Below are 23,138 nucleotides of genomic sequence, written 5' to 3'. Positions count from 1 at the left end.
GATGACAGGAATTCAAAAAAAACTGAAAGCTGCCTTTTTTTGAGATAGGAAGTGTTGTTTTGTAAATCTTAATTGGGATTTTATCAGACTGGTATTATAGAAGGGAAGGTAAAAGATGGGTTAGAGGAAGGAATTGTAAATAGTTGTTAATTAATTATACTCTGTTATACTTTAAGAAATAAACTTGTTTTTACATTAAATAGCTCTTGGCTTATTGATGTTTTACAGATTACTGCATGGGATAAATCTTTTCTGTGTTGCTGATTTTAAAGTTAAGCAGGACAGTTTACCCAGTGTCGTAATATGGTATAGGTAACGAATATCGAGGAGGATGTTCACATTCTGATATTATTGAGTTCTGAAGCTTGTAAGGTACCAAGGCTGAAGATGAGCTGCTGTTCTTGCACCTTACATTTAGCCTCACTAGAACACTGCAGCAGACCTAAGACAGAAGTGTTGACATGGAAACATAATAATAGATTGATATGGCAGACAAATGGAAGCTTGGGGTCATTGTAACGGCCAGAACTGAGGGGTTTGGCAAAGCAGTCATTGAGTCCGTGTTTCATCTCTGCGGTGTAGAGGAGACCACATTGTGAACAGCAAATACAGTATTCTAGATTGAATAAGGTGGATGTAAATCACTGTTTCATCTGGAAGATGGGACTGGCGCCTTGGATAACAAGAAGGCAGGAGGTAAACGGGTATGAATTGCACCTTCTATGATTGCAGGGAAAGGTGCCATGGAGAGGTGTTGGGAGTGAAGGAGAAATGGACCAGCGTGTCACGGGGGCAATAGTCCCTGCTGAGTGCTGACTAGGGCAGAGACAGGAATGTGTGTTTGGTGGTGGCATCCCGCTGGAGATTATACTTTGGATACGGAAACTAGTGGGGTGAAAAGTGAGGACCAGAGCAACTCTATTGTTGAGGGAGGGAAGGGAAGGGGTGACAGCAGAAATGTGGGAAATGGGTCAGATATGGCATAGGGCCTTGTCAACCATAGTGGGGGGGAATCTTTGGTTGAAGAAAAAGGTAGACATTTCTGAGACCTCGTTACCTCCCCCCACCAAATCTACAGAAGGTGGCATCATTAGATTATATGCAACAGATGGAGAAACTAGGGAGAATGGAATGGAATTTTTACAGGACGCAGGGTGTGAGGATGTATAGTTAAGATAGTTGCCGGAGTCGGTGGGTTTAATATCGGTGGTCAGCATATCCTGAAGAATAGAGACAGATGTTGAGGGAGGAAAGGAAGGAGTCAGAGACAGACGAGGTGAAGGCAGCAGAAGAGTTAGAAGTTGGAAACAAAACTGAGTAGGGCTGGAACACGGAATGTTACACATAACCTACAAAGAGACAGGAATAACAGTGTGGGTACCCACAGCTTTGATCTACAGAAAGTGAGTTAAAGCTATGTTGTTCATAGTGAGGACCATCTCAGTCAGGCAGAGGAGAGTGACGGTGGATGGAGACGGCTCAGGATTTCTCTCAAGAAAGAAGCGGCAAACTCTCAGACCATCTCGGTGAGGGATGGGCACGTGAAGGCACTGCACATTCATGGTGAAGAGGAAAGAGCTGGGATCACCAAACTGGAAATATTGAAACCTTTGAAAAGCATCAGAAAAATCACGTGTCAACATGGGAAGAGACTGAACGGGAGAGAGAAAATCAAGTAAAGGTATGAAGAAATAAGTTCCACGGGGTGAGTACAGACTAGGTCTGCCTGTGCAGACCTGTCTGGATTTTGGGAAAAAGATAGAAGTGGGCTGTACATGGCAGCTGCCAGACCTGTTGAGTTTCACCTGCATTTATTGCTTTTGATTCAGATTTCCAGCATTGACAGTTCTTTATTTTTATTTGAAGATATTTGAGGACTGGTTCATCTGGCTTGCAACACTTTAGATGCTGTTATTAACACACAGAAATAAAAATAAGTTGAAGCTGGAACTGGTGATCCAAAGCCCCTTAGGATGTGAATAGCTCAACAGGTGTTTTGCTATATCAACCTGTGCTTAAAGCGTAAGATGTTATCTTAGGGGGATTGAATCCTTGCCAGCACCAGCAGCAAGCACTCTCAGTCAAGCACAGTATAGCTAACATATACAATTATACAGTAAATACACGACAAAAACAGGCCATTTTATTCCCGTTTGCGGTTTGGCATGAGTAGCCTCCCACTTCACTTCATCTAACACAATAAACATATCCTATTCTTTTCTCTCTAATAACGTATCTATTACTGTCCTCAAAATAGTAGTGAATTTCATACTCTAACCACTCTTTGGATAATGACAGTTCTGCTGAATTCTCTATTACATTTATGATTTACTATTTCCAACACCAGCTGATGGTTATATACAGCTAAATATTCAATTTTAGCTCAAAAGCTGTCATGCAGATACTGAATCAGCAATGTAATTACTATTTCACATGAGAAAAACTGAAGTGAATTTCAGTAGTGAAAATAAATCCCATTCCAGATAAAAAACAAAAGAGAAGTCAAAATCCATTACCAAATTGTCTGCAAGTTCTGAAGAAGTGTCATCAAGGTGTTAACCCTGTTTCTCTCTCCAAAGATGCTGCAAAATCTTCTGAATCTTTCCAGAACATTGTGTTTTTTTATATAAAGAAAAGAGATGTGGACCAATGCTAATTGTCCAAGAATAAGGGCATTCAATTGATCAAGCTGACATAATAGGATGGGTTCTGAAAACAATGAAGTGAATATAGCACAACACACCTGGGATTTTTCACCCTACATCTCACTGGTGAGGGACCTTGCTAAGGCGAAGAACTTAGTATATCTAACCTAATTGATCAAAACTGCAGATATTTCAAGAAGTTTAGGCTGAATCTTTTTCAATGCCTTTAATTTCATTCCTGTCCATAACACTATTTCATGCTGGCCCAACCTATTTTTGTAACACTACCCATTTCTGTTGATACTTCAGTTCACCTATTGCTAAAGTCTGAATGTATTGTCAGGTGAAAGATGGACAATGAGCTGTCAGAGAACATACTATGAATTGGAGCAGCAAGGAGTGGGAAATATAAAGAGCGGGAGGGACAAGAAGTGTGAAAGACAAGGTGGAGAGGGACAAAGATTGGAAAGGACAATGTGTGGGAAGGATAATGAGTGTGAGAGACAAGAAAAACCCCTACATGCTAACACTCAGCTCCAACAGTATGACTTTAACGTATGTAGAATTGTAAATTTGTAGAGTTTATAATTTATCAGCACAGGACAACGATAGCTTACCTCTGTGGCGTTCCAGCAAAGATTGCAGAAACTGTGGTATTGTTCTCTACATTTTGCTGTTGCCGTATTGCTGGTCCTCTTGGATGGTAGTTACAGTCATGCCACTGAGTACTTTGTGTTCTGGTCTCTGATAGGGGCATAACTATATCAGGGAAAAGGAAGGAGAGAATTTCCAATAAAAAAAACATTTACTTTTGGTGGAATTAACTAAAAGATAAAGAGACCAATGGAACAGATAGCAAAGCATGGCATTTTACCCTCTACTTCCTGAAGTAAGGTCTCAAAACTCTCAGCTACAAGCCTGTTCAGTGGCAGATAATAAAAGAACTGGTATAATAAAGCACCATGGTAGCACCCTGAGTGTCATTCACTCTGCAGCTTCTGAGGAGATGCTGATACTTTCTCTTTATGGTGGAGATAGACATGATCTTAGATCATCTTCAATTTCACCTAATCCTTAGTCTCAGCTCATCGCCTTTTATGCTCATTGCTGACTTTCATCATCCCTGATTTCACCTCATCTCTAAGCTTTGCTTCTGATTGCCTCAACGCATTGCCAATTCCTGCTTCTCATTGCTTCACCTAATCACCGTTCTAAGCACCTTACTGATTCAGTTTATCACCACTGATCTGAAATCATCATCCAACTTTGTCTGGATGAAATATTCATCCATGCCTCACCTAGTCTTTACTTATCCCTGATCTTCACTCATCCCTAATTTCAAATCATCCCTGATCCTAAACTCATTCCTGATCCCAGCTCAGCTCATCCTCTATCTTTGCTCATCATTGCCTTACCTCATCCCTGATCCCAATTCCTCATCAATTTCAGTTTATCTCCACCTAACCTCATTGATTGAAATCAATTTCTGCTCACATCTAATCTCTCATCATTGATGTTTGCTCATTGTACATATCAGTTCATTCCTGAACTTTGGGCTAAAGATTCCATATCTGGTGCAAATTGTATGTATAAAAGAAATGGTTGCTGATTTTTGAATGTTTGGACCAGTGGCTTGCTTACTCAGCTGCACCTCATCCAAACAGTCAGAGATACAAAGATTTCTACTTAAAGTTGGGCATCTTTAACAAAAATATAAATGTAAAACTTAAACATTATTTGAATCGATTTCTCCATTAGACTCTTCTTTTAAGTAGAAGTTAGGTGGACAGTATCAGATACTGAGCAGAAGCAGGAAGATCCCATCCTCCTCAAGAAAATTGGGAGAGATGGGATAACTAACAGGAAAGATCAGACTACTGGAGACCTGTGAGCCACTAATTGGTTGGCAGAGGATTGAGGTTTGAGGAATACATGAGATAAGAAGAAAGAACTTGAATTTATAGTGCGCCTTTCATGAACTCAGGAATCTCAAATTCTTCACAAGTGATGAAGCACAATTTGAAGTGTAGGCATTGCTAGAATGTAGAAGCTTCCCAATAGCAAGCTGCTACAAACAACAGTGATAATGAGCAGACAAACTACTTTTATATATGTAGGTTGTGAAATAAACATTGGCCAGGATCCCAGGAAAACCATAAGATCAAAAGACATAGGAGTAGCATTTGGACATTAAGCCCATTTAGTGTACTCCATCATTTGACCATGGCTGATATGTTTTACAACCCTATTCCCCTGTCTTCTCCCCATAACACTTGATCGCTTTACTATTCAAAAATCTATCTCTGTCTTAAATACACTCAATAACTTTGCTGCAGAGGGCTGTGGAAGTTATGAGTTCCACAGATTCACCACCATCTGGCTGAAGAAATTACTCCTCATCTCAGTTCTAAAGGGTCATCACTTCAATCTCAGGCTGTGCCTTTGGGTCCTAGTCTCTCCTACTAATGGCAATATCTTCTCCACATCCACTCAATCCAGGATCTCAGTATTCCATATGTTTTAATTGGATCCCCCTCATCCTTCTAAACTCCATCAAGTACACACCCAGAGTCCTCAATCATTCATCATATAGCAAGCCCTTCATCCCCGGGATCATTCTTGTAAACCTCCTCTCGATCCTCTCCAATATCAGCACATCCTTCCTCAGATACAGGACGTAAACATGCTCATAATATCCCAAATGTAGTCTGACCAGAGCTTATTACAGCCTCAGCAGTATCTTTCTGCTCTTGTATTCTAGCCTCCTGAAATGAATGCTAACATTGAATTTCGTTTCTTAACTGCCAACTGGACCTGCATGTTAACCTTAAGCGAATCCTGAACTAGGACTCCCTAGTTTCTTTGTGCTTCAGATTGCTGAAGCCTTCCCCAATTAGTTCATAATAGCCAGCATGATAAGATTGAACAATACATAACTCGCTGGAGAGTACATGTAAGCCTACCATATTCTCTTATCATCTACAATAACACACTGCTGAAGTATTGTTTGCAATTAGACCATTTAGTGAACTGTGTTTAGGAATGAAGCTTTTGGAAACAAAAGACAGAGGAAGATATTAAAACGCAACACTTGAAATTGATAGCATCATGATCAGTCCAAAAGAAATCCAAGTGTCATGGGGCTTGGCTAAATCCAGTTTATCAAAAAAATTCCTCAAATTAAATATCTGGGCAATGAAAGCCATTGTCTCTGGTCCCCACAAAATCTGGTTCCCAAGACTATCTATTCTATGCCTGCTACAATGCCTAACACTGCCATTGGCTAAGCTCATCTTCTGTAGAAATCATTATCCATGCCTTTGCTATCTTTAGACTTGACTATTCTAACATACTAATGCCCTCCCTCCCACTGCAAACTTGAAGTTATTCACATGTCCTAAGCCACACCTGTTCACTCACCACCCTTTTGCTCGGTGAACTATATGGGCTCCCACTTAAATACCAGCTCAAATTTTAAAATTATCCTTGTTTTCAAATCACTGCCTAAGCCAATTTGTGAATTGTTCCTCATCAAACTAGAGAGGGTTCAGAAGAGATTTACCAGGATGTTGCCTGGTATGGAAGGTTTGAGTTATAAGGAATGGCTGAATAGCTTGGGGCTTTTTTCACTGGATCGTAGGAGTTGACAGGTGAACTTGTAGAAGTTTATAAAATCATGCGGGATAGAGATGGGGCTAATAGTAGGTGGTTTTTTCCCCCTATAGATTTGGGGATTTCAAGACTAGGGATACATTTTTAAGGTGAGAGGAGAGAGATTTTAAAAAGACATGAGGGGCAAATTTTGTACACAGAAGGTAGTTCGTGTATGGAATGAACTTCTTAACGAAGTGATGAATGTTGGCACAATTGCAACATTTAAAATACATTTGGATAACTACATGATTAAGAAAGGTTTGGAGGGATATGGGCCAGGAGCAGGACTGGCTTAGTTTGAGATTGTAAAAACAATGACTGATCCAGAATCTGGTTTCCAGCATCTGCAGTCTTAATTTGAGATTGTGTTCAGCATGGACTGGTTGGACCCAAGTATCTGTTTTTGTGCTGTATGACTCTAAAGCTATACAACTTTAATTCTGGCCTCTTAAGTATTCCTGACTTTTATTTGTTTCATCATTGGCAGCTTCAGTTGGTGGGACTGTAAACTCTGGACCTCAACATCTGTCCCATTGATTTTCTTTTTCTCTCTTTCCACCTTTAAGATGTGAATTTGATGTCAAGATGGAAAGTGTCAGTGTAGTGGGTTAAGTGTTCAAGCTCCTCATGGGAGCACAAGGCAGAGCTAATGCAGTCATCAATGTAGCAGAGGAAAAGGTGGAGTTGATACCTCTCCCACGTAGAGGCAGACATAGCTGGGACCCGTGCAGGTACCCATAGCCATCCCTCTGGTTTGCAGGAAGTGGGAGGATTGAAAGGAGAAGTTATTAAGGGTGAGGACCAGTTCTGCCAATCAAATGAGCGTGTCAATGGAGAGGGACTGAGTGGTTTGGTAGGAGAGGAAGAAGGAAAGGGCTTTGAGGCCTTCCTGATGGGGTACAAGTGTAAAAAGACTGGATGTCCATGGTGAAGATGAGGTGTTGGGGCCGGGAAATCGGAAGTCGTGGAGGAGGTAGAGGGCTTGAACAGATGTGCGGAGTTCCTGGACCAAGGAGGACAGGACAGAGTCGAGATAAGCGGAGGGATAGTGAGGATAAACATCCTTTATTTTAACATATGAAAAAAAAGACATACATTTCCCATCTGTCACAATTGAATTTTAGTTATCCTCGTTCCTGAAAGACATATTTCTCTAATCAACCTTCAGAGGTTAACCTGAGCATATACTTAGCCCTACTCCCTTTTCATTATTAAGCCCGCTGTCCTGCCAACCTTAAGTTTAAATTCAAAGAAAGCAAAGAAAAAGACCTTTAAATGAAAGATACCTTCCTGAATAATTAAGCCCACATGGATACTGGAACTGGAACTGGATGGCTGACATTCCACCTATCAGTCTGAAAAAACAGTAGAGATGTGACAATCCACAAATTGGCTCATCTCACTTTAACGTACAACTTCAAAACTCCTTCTTTTATTTTTGCTTGAAACTCAATCAGTTTTAAAATAGGATATTTAAATATGACTACTTCCCAGATTCTGTGAGGAGAAAAAGTGACCAAGAACTCCAGAAGGTGACATGCATTTGAGATGAGTCTTCTTAACATTCTGATTATAACCCTAATAAAGTTCTGATCACATTTTAAGTAACAAGGGAGTTTGACATAGAATCATTGAATCACAGAAATGATAGAGCACAGAAGATGGCCAATCAGCCCACCTATGCCATGCCATCTCAAAGACACCCATATCCCCTTTCTAAACCCATTTTCTTGCACACAGCCCATAGCCTGCAGCGTACAACACTTAACATTCAGATCAAAGTACTTTTTACAAGAGTTTTGGGCTTCTATCAGCCCCACCAAGTCATGCAGCAAATTCCAGACACACCACCATCTACATAGAAAATCTTTCCTCACATCCCTGCTAATCCTTCTACAACTTAGCTTGAATCTGTGACCCCTGGATTTTGAACCCTCTGCCAAGGGAAACAGATTCCTCCTGTCTACTCTATTTCTACCCCTCACAATTTTATACACCTCAATCATGTCACCCCTCAACTTTCTCTGTTCCAAGGAAAACAACTCCAACCTTTCCCTGCAGCTACAATTCTCCAGCTCTGGCAATATTCTAGTAAATCGTCTCTGCACACTCTGCAGAGCAATTACATCCTTCCTGTAATATGGTGACCAGAACTGTGCACAATACTCCAATTGTGGCCTTACCAATGTCTTATACAGTTTCATCATTATATTCCTAACTTTGTATTCCATACCTTTGCCAACGAAGGAGAGCATTCCATATGCCTTCTTTACAACCTTATCCACCTGTATTGCTATCTTTAGGTACCTGTGCACTTGTATGCCAAGATCTCCCACTTCATCTATCCTTCTCAGCGTATTCCTATTTATTGTGTCTTTCCTTTTACTCCCTAATTGCATTATTTCACACTTATGTTGAATTTCATCTGCCAGTTTCCTGCCCATTCTACCAATCTAACAATATCATTTTGGAGATTACACCTGTCCGCTAAGCTATCCACTATACTGCCATTGTCGTCTGCAAATTTCTCAATTGTGTCCCCATGTTCAAAACATTAATGTATAAACAAATAGCAGGAGTCTCAATACCAAACCCTACGAACACCACCTGAAACAGTTTTCCATTCGCAAGGACAGCCATTGACAATGACCTTTGATTCCTGTTACTAAGCCAACTTTGGATCCAATTCAACACATTGCCCTGTATCCCACAGACTTTTACATTTCTTATCAATCTGCCACATGAGACCTTGTCAAATGCCTTACTAAAATCCACATAGACAACATTCACTGCGCTACACTCCTCCTTGTCACTTCCTCAAAAAATTCAATCAAATTTGTAAGGCACAACTTTCCTTTAACAAAGTCATTCTGACTCCCTGACTAAGCCATGCCTTTCAAAGTGACAGTTTATTTGATCTCTCAGGATTGATTCTAACAATTTGCCCACCACCAAAGTAAGACTAACTGGCCTATAATTGTTTGGCATTTCCTTTGTACCCTTTTTAAACACCAGAACCACATTTGTATTCCTTTAGCCCTTCGGCACTTCACCTATGTCTACTGAAGTTTGGAAAATAATCCTTAGAGCATTTGCTATTCCTCGCTGACCTCCTTCGACATCCCAGGGAATAATCCATCCAGCCCTGGCAACTTATCCATTTTCAAGGATTCCAAAGCCTCTTTCACTTCCTCTCTCATTATGAATATTTGTCCAATATTTCACACTGCTCCTCTTGGATTACTAATATCCATATCATCCCTTTCCTTTGTGAATGTGGAGATATAATAAATTTAAAATTATTCTCATGTTTTTTGCATCTTCACACAAGTTTCCTTCTTCACTCTAATAGGTGCCAGTTTTTTCCTTAAACTATCCTTTTGCTCTTTAAATACTGTAAAACATCTTTTAGTCTTTCTTTATCTTGCTTGCTAATATTCTTTCATGCTCTCTCTTTCATTTCCTTTTTTTTACTTGATCGCTGTACTTTTTTAGTACTGTCCTGGTGCCTGCTACACCATTTTTTCAGCCACACATTCATCTGGTCTATCCTCTTATTTCTGCTCTCACTAGCATGTGGCACTGGCAGTAATCAAAGATGACAACACTTAATGACATTTTAATTTATTGCTTAACTTCCTTTATTCAGCTTTCAGTCCTCATCCTGTGTTTACCAATGTCATTGATCCTATGTGTACCATCTCCATTGGTTGTTCACCCTCCCACTCCAGAATGTCTTGCAGCCGATCTGCGACATCTCTCACCCTGGCACCAGAGAAAGCATCATATCATCCTGGATTCATGTCTGCAGCCATGAAAGCGCTTGTCTGTACCCCTTAATATTGAATCCCCTACCACTATAGCCCTCAGTCTCCTTCCCATCTGTGCAGCAGAGCCACCCATGGTGCCATGAACTTCACTGATGTTGCTTTCCCCTGAAAGATCATTCCCTCCCCCAAATGTATCCAAAGCAGTATAGCTTTTTGAGAAGAGAATGTCCACAGAGGTCTTCTGCACTTCCTGAATCTTTTACTTTATCTGATGGTCACCCATTCCCTTTCTGCCTGTGTAATCCTCACCTGTGGTTTGACCATTTTGCTAAGTGCGCTGTCCACAACATTCTCATGGATGCCTCACAATGAGTCCACACACAGCTCCAAAGTAGTTAGCCAGTAGCTGGTCACACTTCTTGCATACATAGTTGGCAGGGACACAAAGTGTCCTTATTTCCCATATTGCGCCAATGGGCCTGAGGTCTTCTGTCATGATTTCTCTCTCAATTAAGCCAGTTACTCTCTTTAAGAGAATTTAGTTAAGCTAGGGATCTTCCTTCATTTCAAGCACTTCTATTATAATCAAAAGTCCCTACCTTTATTTAAGCAAATATATTATGCTTTAAAAACTATAAGAAAATACTCTGCAGGTATCATTTGCTAATTGCTCTTTCTGTTGGGACTGTATCACTTTCTAAACTGCCCATACTGAGGCTGAGCACTACATACATTCTTTCATCTTTGCTTACTCCCTGTTTTCACCCAACTCCAAAGCACTCTCATTTGGCCTATGACAAGGTTACCTCCTTGTCATAGGCCCCCAAAACAATGCTTCTGAACTGGATCAAACCAGTTGTTAAGTTAACCAGCTTCACCTGAGAATGACTCAGCTGACTCCTATTTCAGAAATGTAACTACAACTACAAAAGAACAAACAGAACATGAACTAATTCACTTCTAGCCACACAGGTGAAACTGTGTTTTGGCTGTCAAAGAAGTCAGCCATGACTCTTTGACAGTGCAGTCCCCATTGAGTCAGAAGGCCAAAGGATTGACTCCCACTCCAGAGATGTGAGCCCAAAACCTGATCTGACATTCCCAGTACAATAGCAAGTAAAAGCTGCATTGTCAGAGGTTCAATCTTTCAAATGAGATTAGATTACCTACAGTGTGGAAACAGGCCTTTCAACCCAACAAGTCCACATCGACCCCCCGAAGAGCAACCCACCCAGACCCATTCCCCTCATTTACCACTGACTAATCCACCTAACACTACAGACAATTTAGCATGGCCAATTCACCTAACCTGCACATCTTTGCACTGTGGGAGGAAACTGGAGCATCCAGAGGAAACCAACGCAGACACGGGGAGAATGTGCAAACTCCACATTCCCAGGAATTGAAACCGGGTCTCTGGTGCTGTAAGGCAGCAGTGCTAACACTGAGCCACCATACCACCTCAAATGTTCAATAAAAGCCTCATCTACCTTCTTGAATGAACGTGGTACCATTTTGAAAACAAGTAAGAGTTTGCTTTGATGAATATATCTCTATGCAGATTTTTCTACATTAAAGATGATTTTTAGAGTCATAGAATCATTGAGTAATCCAACATGGAAACAGGCCCTTCAGCCCAAACTGGTCCATGCTGACCATGGTTCCCACTCAGCTAGTTCCAATTGCCCGCATTTGATCCATACCTCTCTAAATCGTTCCTATCCATGTATCTATCCAAATGTTTTTTTTAAATGTTGCTATTGTATCTCCCTCAACCACTTTCTATGGCAGCCCATTCTATACACGTACCACTCTACATGAAGAAGTTGCCCCTCAGGTCTTTCTTAAATCTTTCCCTTCTCACCTTAAACTAATTCCCCATCCCTGGGAAAAAAGGCATTATGCATTCAGGAGAAGGTGAAGACTGCAGATGTTGGAGATCAGAGTCAAAAGTGTGATGCTGGGAAAGCACAGCTGGACAGGCAGCATCCGATGAGCAGGAGAATCGACATTTCGAGCATAAGCAAGGGCTTATTTTTGCATTCAACTATATGCATTCATCCTATCTATGTCCCTCATAATTTTATGCACCTCAATAAGGTCAGTCCTCATTCTCCTACATTTCAAGGAATAAAGTCCTATCCTGGCTAACATTTCCACTAGTCCTGTCAACATCCTTGTAAATCTTCTTTACACTCTTTCCAGTTTAACTGTGTCATTCCTAAAACACTCCAAGTGTACCAATATTCCAAACAACTTATACAACTGTAACAAAACATCCCAACTCTAATATTCAATGCTTTGACCGATGAAGGCCAGCATGCTAAATGCCTTCTTCACCACCCTGTCAATCTGTGACATCACTTACAAGGAACTATGTACTAGTACTCCTAGGTCCCTCTGTTCAACAACACTCCTTAGGGCCTTACCATTTGCTGTGTAAGTCCTACCTTGATTTGACTTTGCAAAATGCAACACCTCACACTTAGTTGTATTGAATTGCATTTGCCAATCCTCAGCCCATTTCCCCATCTCATTAAATCTCTAATTTTTGATAACCTTCTTGGTTATCAACGATACCTCCTAACTTTGTATCAACCGCAAACATACCTTGTACATTTTTAATTGCAAGCTGGTGCAGTTGATTTTACACCAAAGAAAAGATGCCTTCTGAACAGTTCATTTACGTCACACAAGATGACTCCATAACTTAGCACCAAAGATTGTTTTTCCAAGAAGATATTGAAAGAAACAACAAACAGAATTAAATTTTGACATTTATTTTACTTTCAATCAGACAGCTCAAATTTTAGGTAACTTGCTGTGCTATCTTATATCTTTTTGCCTCTATATTCCATATCAGCAGCTTATTTGCATGGTGTCCTTGCACCCTCTGTAAACATCTAAAACACTGCTGCTTATATTCAAACTTGCATCAGTCCTGACCTCCTTGACACAGATCGGCTCCCAGTGCATCAACACTTCAACTTTAAAATCCCTTCATGATCTCTCCCTTTCAGTTTCTCTCTAATTTCCGCCAGAGCTACAATGTCCCAAGTATATCAGTGTTTCTCAATTTTTTTTTTTGGAGTTCTTCCTGGGGTATTTTAACACTGGGTCAGGTTCCTCCAAATCTGCCTGATATGGGTGGCATGTAACACACAGTAGCTCGCCTCTTGCAACTAGAGCATCTCAGAAGAAATGCATTCTCTTCTTCAGGTAGCAATGGCATCAAGGTGGCGACATCCACCTTGTGCATCGCAGATTTCAAGGGTTTGTCAACACTTGATAGAAAGGGAGAACACACGGGTTCTGGAACTATTGCTCCCGTATCATTTAGGAGTCTGCAGCTTTCATATGGTCCACATGCTTGTTCAGGACCATCGTACCTACCTGAACTTAATACATCACTGGACATGGCCTCATGTCAACCATGCCTCTTACCCATGCAAAGCCATTCCTGTGGTTCACACACCGAATTTCAATCCCTCAAGTAAACTCTCTTGTGAGGCTAAGTCTTGTGTCCAACATTGAGATTGCTCATTCTGTTCCAACCTCCCTCCGGGTCCAGGAAGATCAGATTTAACCTACTGCAGAATCTTCTCCACTGTGCAGGAGCTATCCCTGTAGTGGCATGAGGGGGTCCTGTAATCCAATAGGAACTGGGTCAGTTTGATATCTAGTGAAGCTGTAGTTGTTTTTTTTTTAAGCCTGCCTTCAAACCTTGGATTGCTCTTTCTGCCAGACATTGGATAATGGATGGTATGGAGCTGTCCTTACATGTCGAACACTATTCAACTTTAGGAAATACTCAGATTCTCTGCGGGTAAAATAATTGCTCATTATCTGTGACAAACACCTCCAGGAGTCTGTGTATTGCTGAAGGTGCTTGCAATTTTTCAATCATCTTCCCAGTGTTTGACAAATGAACTCCACACATGTCTATCCACTTTGAGTGGGCATCCACAATTACTAAGAACATTGAGCCCACAAAAGAATTAGCATAGTCAACATGTAATTGAGTCCAAGGTTTACTCAGCCATTTCCATTAATATGGGGGAGCTACCGGCAGTAATTTTTGTCCTTGTTGGCACTCTGGGCACTGCTCCACCAACATGGCTATGTTTGCATCCAATCATGGCCATCAGACAAAATTTCGCACCAACATTTTCATTATGGGAAAACCCTGGATGACCCTGGGGGCGTTCAGCCAGTAATTGGTGGTGACCTTTGCTTGGGACAATCACTTGTGCTCCTCTACTGTGATCTGGTCTCTCCGAGTCCAAAAAGGTTTCAATTCTGTGACTACACTTTAGTTTCTATCATTGCCACCTGCACTTTCTGTTTTGCCAGGACTGGATCTTCCTAAGTCCAAAGTCTGATATTGTCAGCTGTAATTGGAAGTGTGTCTAGGAAATTTAAACCAATACAGACTCTTCCAGTGGCAGTACCACTGGTTGTGTATCTACCAGCAGGAGGCAGCTCAATGCATATGTATTTGCTATTTGGCCTCGCAGATGGTGTTCCAACTTGTAATTATATACACTTAGTATGAGAGCCCAATGATGAATTCAGCTTGAAGCCCTGGGTGACACTGCCTTGTCCTCTTTTAGTAAACCTAGCAGGAGTTTGTGGTCCATTATTACTACAAATTTACATCCTTAAAAGGTATTTGTGGAACCTCCTGGCTCCAAATATGACTGCTAAATCTTCCTTCTCTAATTGGGTATATTTACATTCTCCAATAACCAAATTCCTAGCCAAACCAATGTCTGGCTGCTGAGCATTCTTCTCCATCTATGAATTAATACTACCCCAATGTCGTATGGTGAGGTATCTCGTTTAGTATCATAGCGTGCCAACACCTTACAGGATAATAGCTGTTCCTTCATTTTCCTGAAAGCCATGGCTTGGCTATGCAACCATTTCCAAGGCTGACCCGTTTTAAGAGTTGATGCAAAGGTGTCAGGATGGAGCTGAAAAATGTGTTGCTGGAAAAGCGCAGCAGGTCAGGCAGCATCCAAGGAGCAGGAGAATCGACGTTTCGGGCATAAGCCCTTCTTCAGGAAAGAGGAAGATTTGCCAAGCAGGCTAAGATAAAAGGTAGGGAGGAGGGACTTGGGGGAGGGGCGTTGGGAATGCAATAGGTGGAAGGAGGTTAAGGTGAGGATGATAGGCCAGAGAGGGGGTGGGGGCGGAGAGATCAGGAAGAAGATTGCAGGTCAAGAAGGCGGTGCTGAGTCCGAGGGTTTGGACTGAGATAAGGTGGGTGGAGGGAAAATGAGGAAGCTGGAGAAATCTGCATTCATCCCTTGTGGTTGGAGGGTTCCTAGGTGGAAGATGAGGCGCTCTTCCTCCAGGCCCTGTTGCCATGGTCTGGCGATGGAGGAAGCCAAGGACCTGCATGTCCTTGGCGGAGTGGGAGGGGGAGTTAAAGTGTTCAGCCACGAGGCAGTTGGGTTAGTCAGTGCGGGTGTCCCAAAGGTGTTCTCTGAAATGTTCCGCAAGTAGGCGGCCTGTCTCCCCAATGTAGAGGAGGCCACATCGGGTGCAGCGGATGCAGTAAATGATGTGTGTGGAGGTGCAGGTGAATTTGTGACGGATATGGAAGGATCCCTTGGGGCCTTGGAGGGAAGTGAGGGGGGAGGTGTGGGCGCAAGTTTTGCATTTCTTGCGGTTGCAGGGGAAGGTGCCAGAAGTGGAGGTTGGGTTGGTGGGGGCTGTGGACCTGACGAGGGAGTCGCGGAGAGAGTGGTCTTTCTGGAACACTGATAGGGGAGGGGAGGGAAATATATCCTTTGTGGTGGGGTCTGTTTGGAGGTGGTAGAAATGACGAAGGATGATACGATGTATCTGGAGGTTGGTGGGGTGGTAGGTGAGGACCAGTGGGGTTCTGTCCTGCTGGCGAGTGGAGGGGCGGGGTTCAAGGGCGGAGGAGCTGGAAGTGGAGGAGATGCGGTGGAAAGCATCGTCAACCACGTCTGAGGGGAAATTGCGGTCTTTGAAGAAAGAGGCCATCTGGGTTGTTCGGTATTGGAATTGATCCTCCTGGGAGCAGATGCGGCGGAGGCAAAGGAATTGGGAATATGGGATGGCGTTTTTACAGGGGGCAGGGTGGGAGGTGGTATAATCTAGGTAGCTGTGGGAGTCGATTGGATTATAGTAAATGTCCGTGTTGAGTCGTCAGGATGGAGGCATGGTTATTTATGAAATTTCTATAATACTTTACAAAGGCAAACTGACCCATCAGGCTTCACAGTCAGTGCCATCTGTGCTGCCCATTCCACAACCTGGACTGCTTTGACCATTCCTTTGCCTTCTACCTTCTTGTTTCTGCTTCTACTTTTGTCAGTAAGGCAAATGGCACTGAAACAGCCTTGCAGAATTGCTTCCTGCTCAACATGCAAGGTGGCCTTGGCTCTTTTGATAGTCTCTAGACCATCCTGAAAACCTTTGAGCTGTACAATTAGAACTGTACTCCAGCAGCCATCTTTTATTGGAAAGATGTTCTGCCATCCCCTCCCCATAAACAACTTGGCTGGGGTAGAACCTACTGAAAATCAAATAGGCAGATTTCGCATTGGGTATAAAGAACAGGCCTTTGCAGGCTTACTGAGTGAGAGACCCAGGAGAGAGTGAGAGAGAGAGAGAGTGAGAGAGAGAGAGAGAGAGAGAGAGAGAGAGAGAGAGAGAGCGCGCAAATCAATTGTTGTGGACATCAAAGGAAAGAAACATTTCCTGTATTCACCAGGTGAGGTGCTGGTGGAAACTTGGGAACATTAGTGAGTTTTGAGAAGATTTGGGAACATATTCTCTGATGAATGAAATGAGACTCAAAGATTGAAGAATACTGGATGATTGACCTAAGGAGTTGTCGAAGTGAGTCTTTTTGCTGCAAGTCAGTTCAGTGCATTTTCAGAAGGCTGAGAGAAACAACTTTCAATGGATGGTGGATGTTAGGACTGAGCAAACTGGGGAGAAGCCAGCCTGTTATAAAACTGGGAGCAACTTTGGATTTGGTTTCTGTAAAAACTCCAATTCTGTTGTGTGAGGTGTAACATATAAACAGGAAGTACAGCTTTCAGGCATGTTAGGAAGTTAAGAAGGTAGATCTTTCCCTGTAGTTTAGTGCATTAATGACTTAAGTCATATTTAGTTAATTTGGCTGTTACAAAGAAGTCATGATACATGAAATCTTGTCATCTTCTCATACTTCTAAATTCTAAATACTAGAGGCCCAATCTACTCAACCTTTCATAAAAAGACAACCCCTACATCCCAGGAATTAATCTAGAGAATCTTCTCTGAACGGCCTCTAAATTAAGTACATCCTTCCTCAAATAAGGAGACTAAAACCATAAGTCTGCATTTAAAGTTGTTCCATTGAACACAGTTTTGATTTAACATTTTTTAAGAGCCTTTTCCCCAATTAAGATTGCATTACACATTTTAACATTGGCTTTAATTTGTGAAATGCTGTCCCTTTCTGATTGTGTGCAGGTTATTCGAACCGATGGCAATGTCATACCCCATTATTATATTGGCAATGTTGAGCCCTGTGATTCAACTGGCACCATTATGTCTGTACCTTGTAGATGAGAAATGTAGCTTTTTTAAAATCTGTAAGTAAGAAGCCTGCCTTGTTGACTCACCTTTCAGCACTGTGTTTAATTGTGGGGTGTTTCTTTTATTGAAACTGTGTTCCTTGTCTCAGGGCTCATTTGGTGAAAAATACTGCATAGTACCTGCTTGTAAGAAGTGAGGCACAAGAACTATTTTAAAGCCAGCCGTTGAACAGGCGAGACATTGTCTTTGATCTCTGTCAGAGGTACTTGCCAGTAACCTCTGAGCAAGTACAACTTAGAAATGTAAGTTGTTTGTCCCACTTTTTCGACACAGTTCTCCAACCATGGAATTGGATATGCATCAGTCTTTGTAACGGCGTTGACTTCGCGATAGTCCACACATAACCATTGGATACCATCTGGCTTTGGCACCATGACTATGGGTGAGCTCCAGTCACTGTAACTCACTTCAATTATGCCATCTTGGAGCATGCGCCCTATCTCCTTCTGAACCTGTGCCAACTTTAGAGGGCTATGTCTATAAGGATGTTGCTTAATCGGAACAGCAGCTCCTATATCTACATCATGCACAATTAGGTTAGTACTTCCCAGTTTATTTCCGCATGTCTCCACATGTGATAGTAATAATTCTTTCAGGTCATTTCGATTTTCTTCTGGAAGGTAACTCAATACTTCATCCCAATTTTTGACAACTTCCTCATTGTCCAATTTGATTTGAGGAATATCCAATTCAGAATCCTTAGAAGTTGGTTTGCCCTTCTGTGCTATAATCATTAACACCTTCTCCTTTTCCTTTCCTTCCCTATCAAAATACCTTTTGAGCATATTCACATGACATACTGTGAGCTTTCTTCCTGTCTGGATTCTTTATCAAATAGTTCACCTCACTCAATTTCTTTTCAATTTGATAAGGTCCACTAAACCTTGCTTTTAAAGACTCACCTGTTACTGGATATAACACCAATACCTTATCCCCGATTGCAAAATTGCGAATTTGTGATTTCTTAAAAGCTTTCTGTTTTATTGTCTGCCGTGATACTTTTCAATGTTGTCTAGCCAACTCTCCAGCTCTATTTACTTGTTCTCTAAAATTTGATGCATAATCCAAGTGGGTGGTCTTTGAATTCTGACCTATTAATATCTCCTTAATCAGTTTGGTCAATTCATTTGGTGCATCTCTGATCGCAAAAAGTACAAAGCAAACTCCCTTATCCCAATCATCTTAATAATCCTGACCATAAGCCCTTAACATGGTCTTCAGTATTTGTTACCATCTCTCTAGCACTCCTGGAGATTCCAGATGGTACAGAGTAGTTTTGAACTGCTTTATTCCCAAGTTATACATAACCTCTTTGAATAATTTGGATGTGAAGTTTGATCCTTAATCTGACTGGATTCCTATTGGTAGTCCATATCTAGTTAAAAACAAATTAAATAACTCTTCTACAACCCTTTTAGCTGTGATGTTGCGGAATGGGATTAGAATGATTAGAATCCCTCGGTATGGAAACAATCTTCAGCCCAGCAAGTCCACACCGAACCTCCGAAGAGGTTCCCCTACATCTGCGCCTGACTAATGCCGCTTACACACCCCTGAGCACTATGGGTAATTTAGCATGGCCAACTCACCTGACCTGCACATCTTTGGAATTTGGGAGGAAACCAGAACACCTGGAGGAAACCCACGTAGACACGGGGAGAATGTGCAAACTCCATGTTTACCTATTTGCTCCTTCTCTGTTCCACTTATCTGATCAGAGTGTGTTTTGGATAACTCTACGTCAGCTTCCTTATCTCTGCCTCTGTGATCTTGTGATCATGTGATCACACAATCAGGGAAACTTCCTGGATAAAGATCCTTCATTTCTACAGTTACCTGCATCACCACTGGCTTTTCAACTAGAATAGGCAGCACACCTACTGGTGAATCAGCTATATCATTTGCTACGATAAATTGTATTCCTGGAGCTGAGAGTTTGTCCAGTACACCTACCACAAATTCTCCACTTCTCTGGACTCTCTAGCCTCCCCATACATGATTGAGCATGTTTTGTCTCACCATGAATTCCTGTTACCAGTACCTTTTCTATGCACTCCTCATCCTTCAGCATTACAGACCGATAGGATCCTGAGTCCCTTAATATTATAACCACCTTACCCATTACTCCTGGTCTATGTGAACAAACTTTATCTTTGCATGTATATTTTTTAAGGAGATCTGGCACTTTCTCCTTAATCAACCTCTGATCATCTTGTACACTCGTCTAACTGCCCTTGTGCTTTTTGTTACTAGTCCAACAAAACTTGCAGGTTTGTCCGGTTTTCCTACATCTGGCTTTCTCCTAGCCCACCAACACTGTCACTTTGTGTGGCCCATTTTATTACAATGAAAACACCAGAGCTTTTTAAACTTCTTTGTCCCCCTCAAGGGTTTCTTTTTTACCCTGTGGTAAATTATCGTTATCATCTTCACTGAGATCTACCTTCCCTTTTCCACGTGAGGATTTCTCTTTGCCCCAATTTCCATCCTTCATGGACTGAAATTGATTCTAGAAGCCAAACAGTGTTTTATGGACCAGCTCATAACCATCAGCCACTTCAGCTGCTAATCTTGCTGTTTTAACTCTGCTCTTCCACATGAGTTTGCAGTACTTCATGCAGTGAACTCCGCCAAAATAATTACCTCTCTAAGGGCATCATAGGTTTGCTCAATTTTTAAAGCTCTTATCCATCTATCGAAATTACTCTGTTTGATCCTTTCAAACTCAATATAGGTTTGACCAGGGTCCCTCCTTAGATTCCTGAAACGTTGTATATAGCAGAGGTGGGGAACCTTTTCATGTTGGAAGGCTGCATTATGTTAGTTGTAATCTAATAAGGCTGCATCCAAAAAACTTCAATTATATATTCTTCAAAATTCACATTATGATGTTAAAATCTAACTACTAAGTACTAACAAACAAAAAAAATAAAAAAATTGTTAATTCTAAAGTTAACTAACCTTTTAATGACTTTGCTGTGACTGCTTTTTGTAGGAAAGCATTTGAATATTTGGTTGCAGCATGGAGGTCTGCAGTTTTAGCTGATTCTCTAGATGGGTATCCGTCATTTGTGACCTTAAGAGCGTCTTGATTTTGGTTAAGTAGGAGAATGTACATTCGCGCAATAAGTGGTTGAAAAGCAAGAAAGCATTTTTCGTGCATGTTGCCGAAGGCATGGGTATTCTATTGCATTTTCCCATATTTCAATCGGATCTTTCTTAGCGTCAAATAAGGACTTTAAAATGTCATCTGAGAGCTCAATCAATTCCATCTGTAGTTCTTTAGGAGCCTTGGAGACATCAACTAGGTGAGGTTGAAATGCTAATTTGAGTGTGATGTAATGATTCTCAAAGTCAGAGAACCTTTCATTGTATTCTCCAATTAATAAGTCTATAACAGCTGCGTATTCTTCAAATGATTCGCAAGAATTCTCCTGTTCATCAATGACCTTTGCTAACGGGGATAATGTTCATCCGAAATTTCCTTTCCTTTTGAAAAAGAGGAGTTTTGAAAAAAGAAAGCTTTTTTCGAAATGCTTAGATTTTTTGCCACATATCGTATATAGACCTTGCAAAGAAACATTCAAGTCATTTTGCTTTGACATGATATCACACAGAAATGCAGCATTGCTATAGGAATCTTTCACTAATTCGCATTGCTGACTCTGTTCTTCATAAAATTTAATTATTTATTCTCGCAAAGATAAAATTTGTGCTAACACCTGTCCCTGCGATAGCCAACGCATTTTAGAATGATACGGCAAATCCACAATGAATACCTCATCATCCAACTTTAGCATGTTACAAAACTGACGATGCCGTGTTGCATTTGCACGAATATAGTTAATAATACTTATAACTTGTTGCAAAATGTCACTTAAAATAGTAGATTTAGCACAGAGATTTTGCTGATGTAGGATACAATGAAAAGAAATGAGAGCATCTAGATCAGATAATACTATATTTTAATCTGTGCAATAAACCCTTCATGTTTTCCTGTCATGGAAAGTGCACCGTCTGTACATACACTCACTAAATTAACCAAATTCAGTTTAAATTCACGGCAGTTGTTCTTACTTTGGAACATTATCGGGGTCGAAACACCCTACTATTTCCACATCGCTGAAAGGCATCCCCCTTTTCCCGAGTATATAAGCTACTTTATATGTTGCTTCAGTGGCAATTTTTCCAGGTCTTAATACTGCTCGAAATAACTGTCTTTGCTATTGCTTTTCATCTTTTAATTTCTGCAATGCAACCTTCCGCACCTCTCCCTCTAATTTGAAATATTTGTGGTCCTCATGAGTGGCATAATGCTGATAAGCATTATATTTCTTCAATGTTGATATTGCAGTATCACAAAGCAAGCAAATCATCCTATCTTTAGCGGACACAAAATAATATTGCAGTCCCCAATCCTCATTAAAAGCTCTGTTTTCTTCCTTCAGCGTTCTCTTGGTCTTCTTTGACATGATGGGCTGTTAAGTGATAAAATTAAAAAAAATAAAATAAATGTTGATATGGTTAGACTGTGTAACTATTCTCAAATTTCACTTCAAATGGAAAGCCACGTGCACTGTTGTCTTAAGTTGATAAACACTGGTGTACTGGATATCCACAAGCTCTCGCTAACCAGCCTCAGGCAATAGTGACGCCGGTCAGACAGGGAAGATAACGTACATTCTAGAGTCGCATTAGAACTAAATCATGAGCATAGCAGGTGTCGAAATAGCCCTTATGACTTACCAATTTTTTAATTGTGGTGGTCAGTCTGTGAGGATTATTTTGTTGAATTTTCTTTTAATCTCTGGTATTTTAAATATTTTTATTTTAATCTTAAAATGAATGTAAAGGACAAAAAAAATTAATAAAAGATAAAAGATTTGTTCTGCAAAGTTTGGATTCATTCAAAAGGCCACACACAATGGCCTCGAAGGCCGCAGGTTCCCTACTCCTGGTCTATTGGCTTCCTGTACAAGCTCATATGCACTTAAAATGGCTTTTTTTTCCACCTCCTCATACTCCCCAGATACCTCCTCTGATAGGGGTATGAATACCTCACTAGCCCTACCTACATGTTTCATTTGGATCAACAAAACCCACATTGCTACTGGCCACTGCATTTGCTTAGCCACCTTTTCAAATGAGATGAAAAAGGCTTCCACATCCTTCTCATCAAATTTAGCTAATGCTTGAACATACTTAAACAGTTTCTCACTAGGCTTCTGAATACCAGAGGCTTGCTCCTCCTCACTCTCTTCCTCATTAAGCCTACCCTTAGCCTTTATCTCCAGCCTTTTAAGCTGACTTTCCTTCTTAAGTGTCAGGTTTTGAAGTTCAAACACTCTTTTTCTCTCTCTGCTCTCTTTTTCCCTCTCTTCTGCATTTAATTGTAACTCAAACTATCTCATTTCTGCTGCCTTTTCCTTAGCTCTCCCCTCTA

The 23,138-nt window shown here is 41.1% G+C and overlaps 1 protein-coding gene across 5 annotated transcripts in view; it reads right to left on the bottom strand.

Annotated features, from left to right (window-relative positions):
* The window catches only part of LOC122548604 (pecanex-like protein 1), a 281,969-nt gene that overhangs the window by 201,833 nt on the left and 56,998 nt on the right, over window positions 1–23,138 (bottom strand). For all 5 annotated transcript variants that reach the window (XR_015752841.1, XM_087978544.1, XM_087978548.1 and 2 more), the window contains one exon: window positions 3,263–3,404. Coding sequence is in view for 4 of the 5 variants with exons in the window: in XM_087978544.1 (XP_087834670.1) it covers window positions 3,263–3,404 (142 nt within the window). In the remaining variant the exon portion in view is untranslated. The remainder of the gene's footprint in view (window positions 1–3,262; window positions 3,405–23,138) is intronic.

Source organism: Chiloscyllium plagiosum, unplaced genomic scaffold (assembly GCF_037043375.1).
Source record: "Chiloscyllium plagiosum isolate Xiang-an unplaced genomic scaffold, Cpla_swu_hap1 HiC_scaffold_3, whole genome shotgun sequence".
NCBI lineage: Eukaryota > Metazoa > Chordata > Chondrichthyes > Orectolobiformes > Hemiscylliidae > Chiloscyllium > Chiloscyllium plagiosum.
The sequence above is the reverse complement of the archived record's forward strand: the minus strand, read 5'-3'. Positions and strand labels throughout refer to the sequence as shown.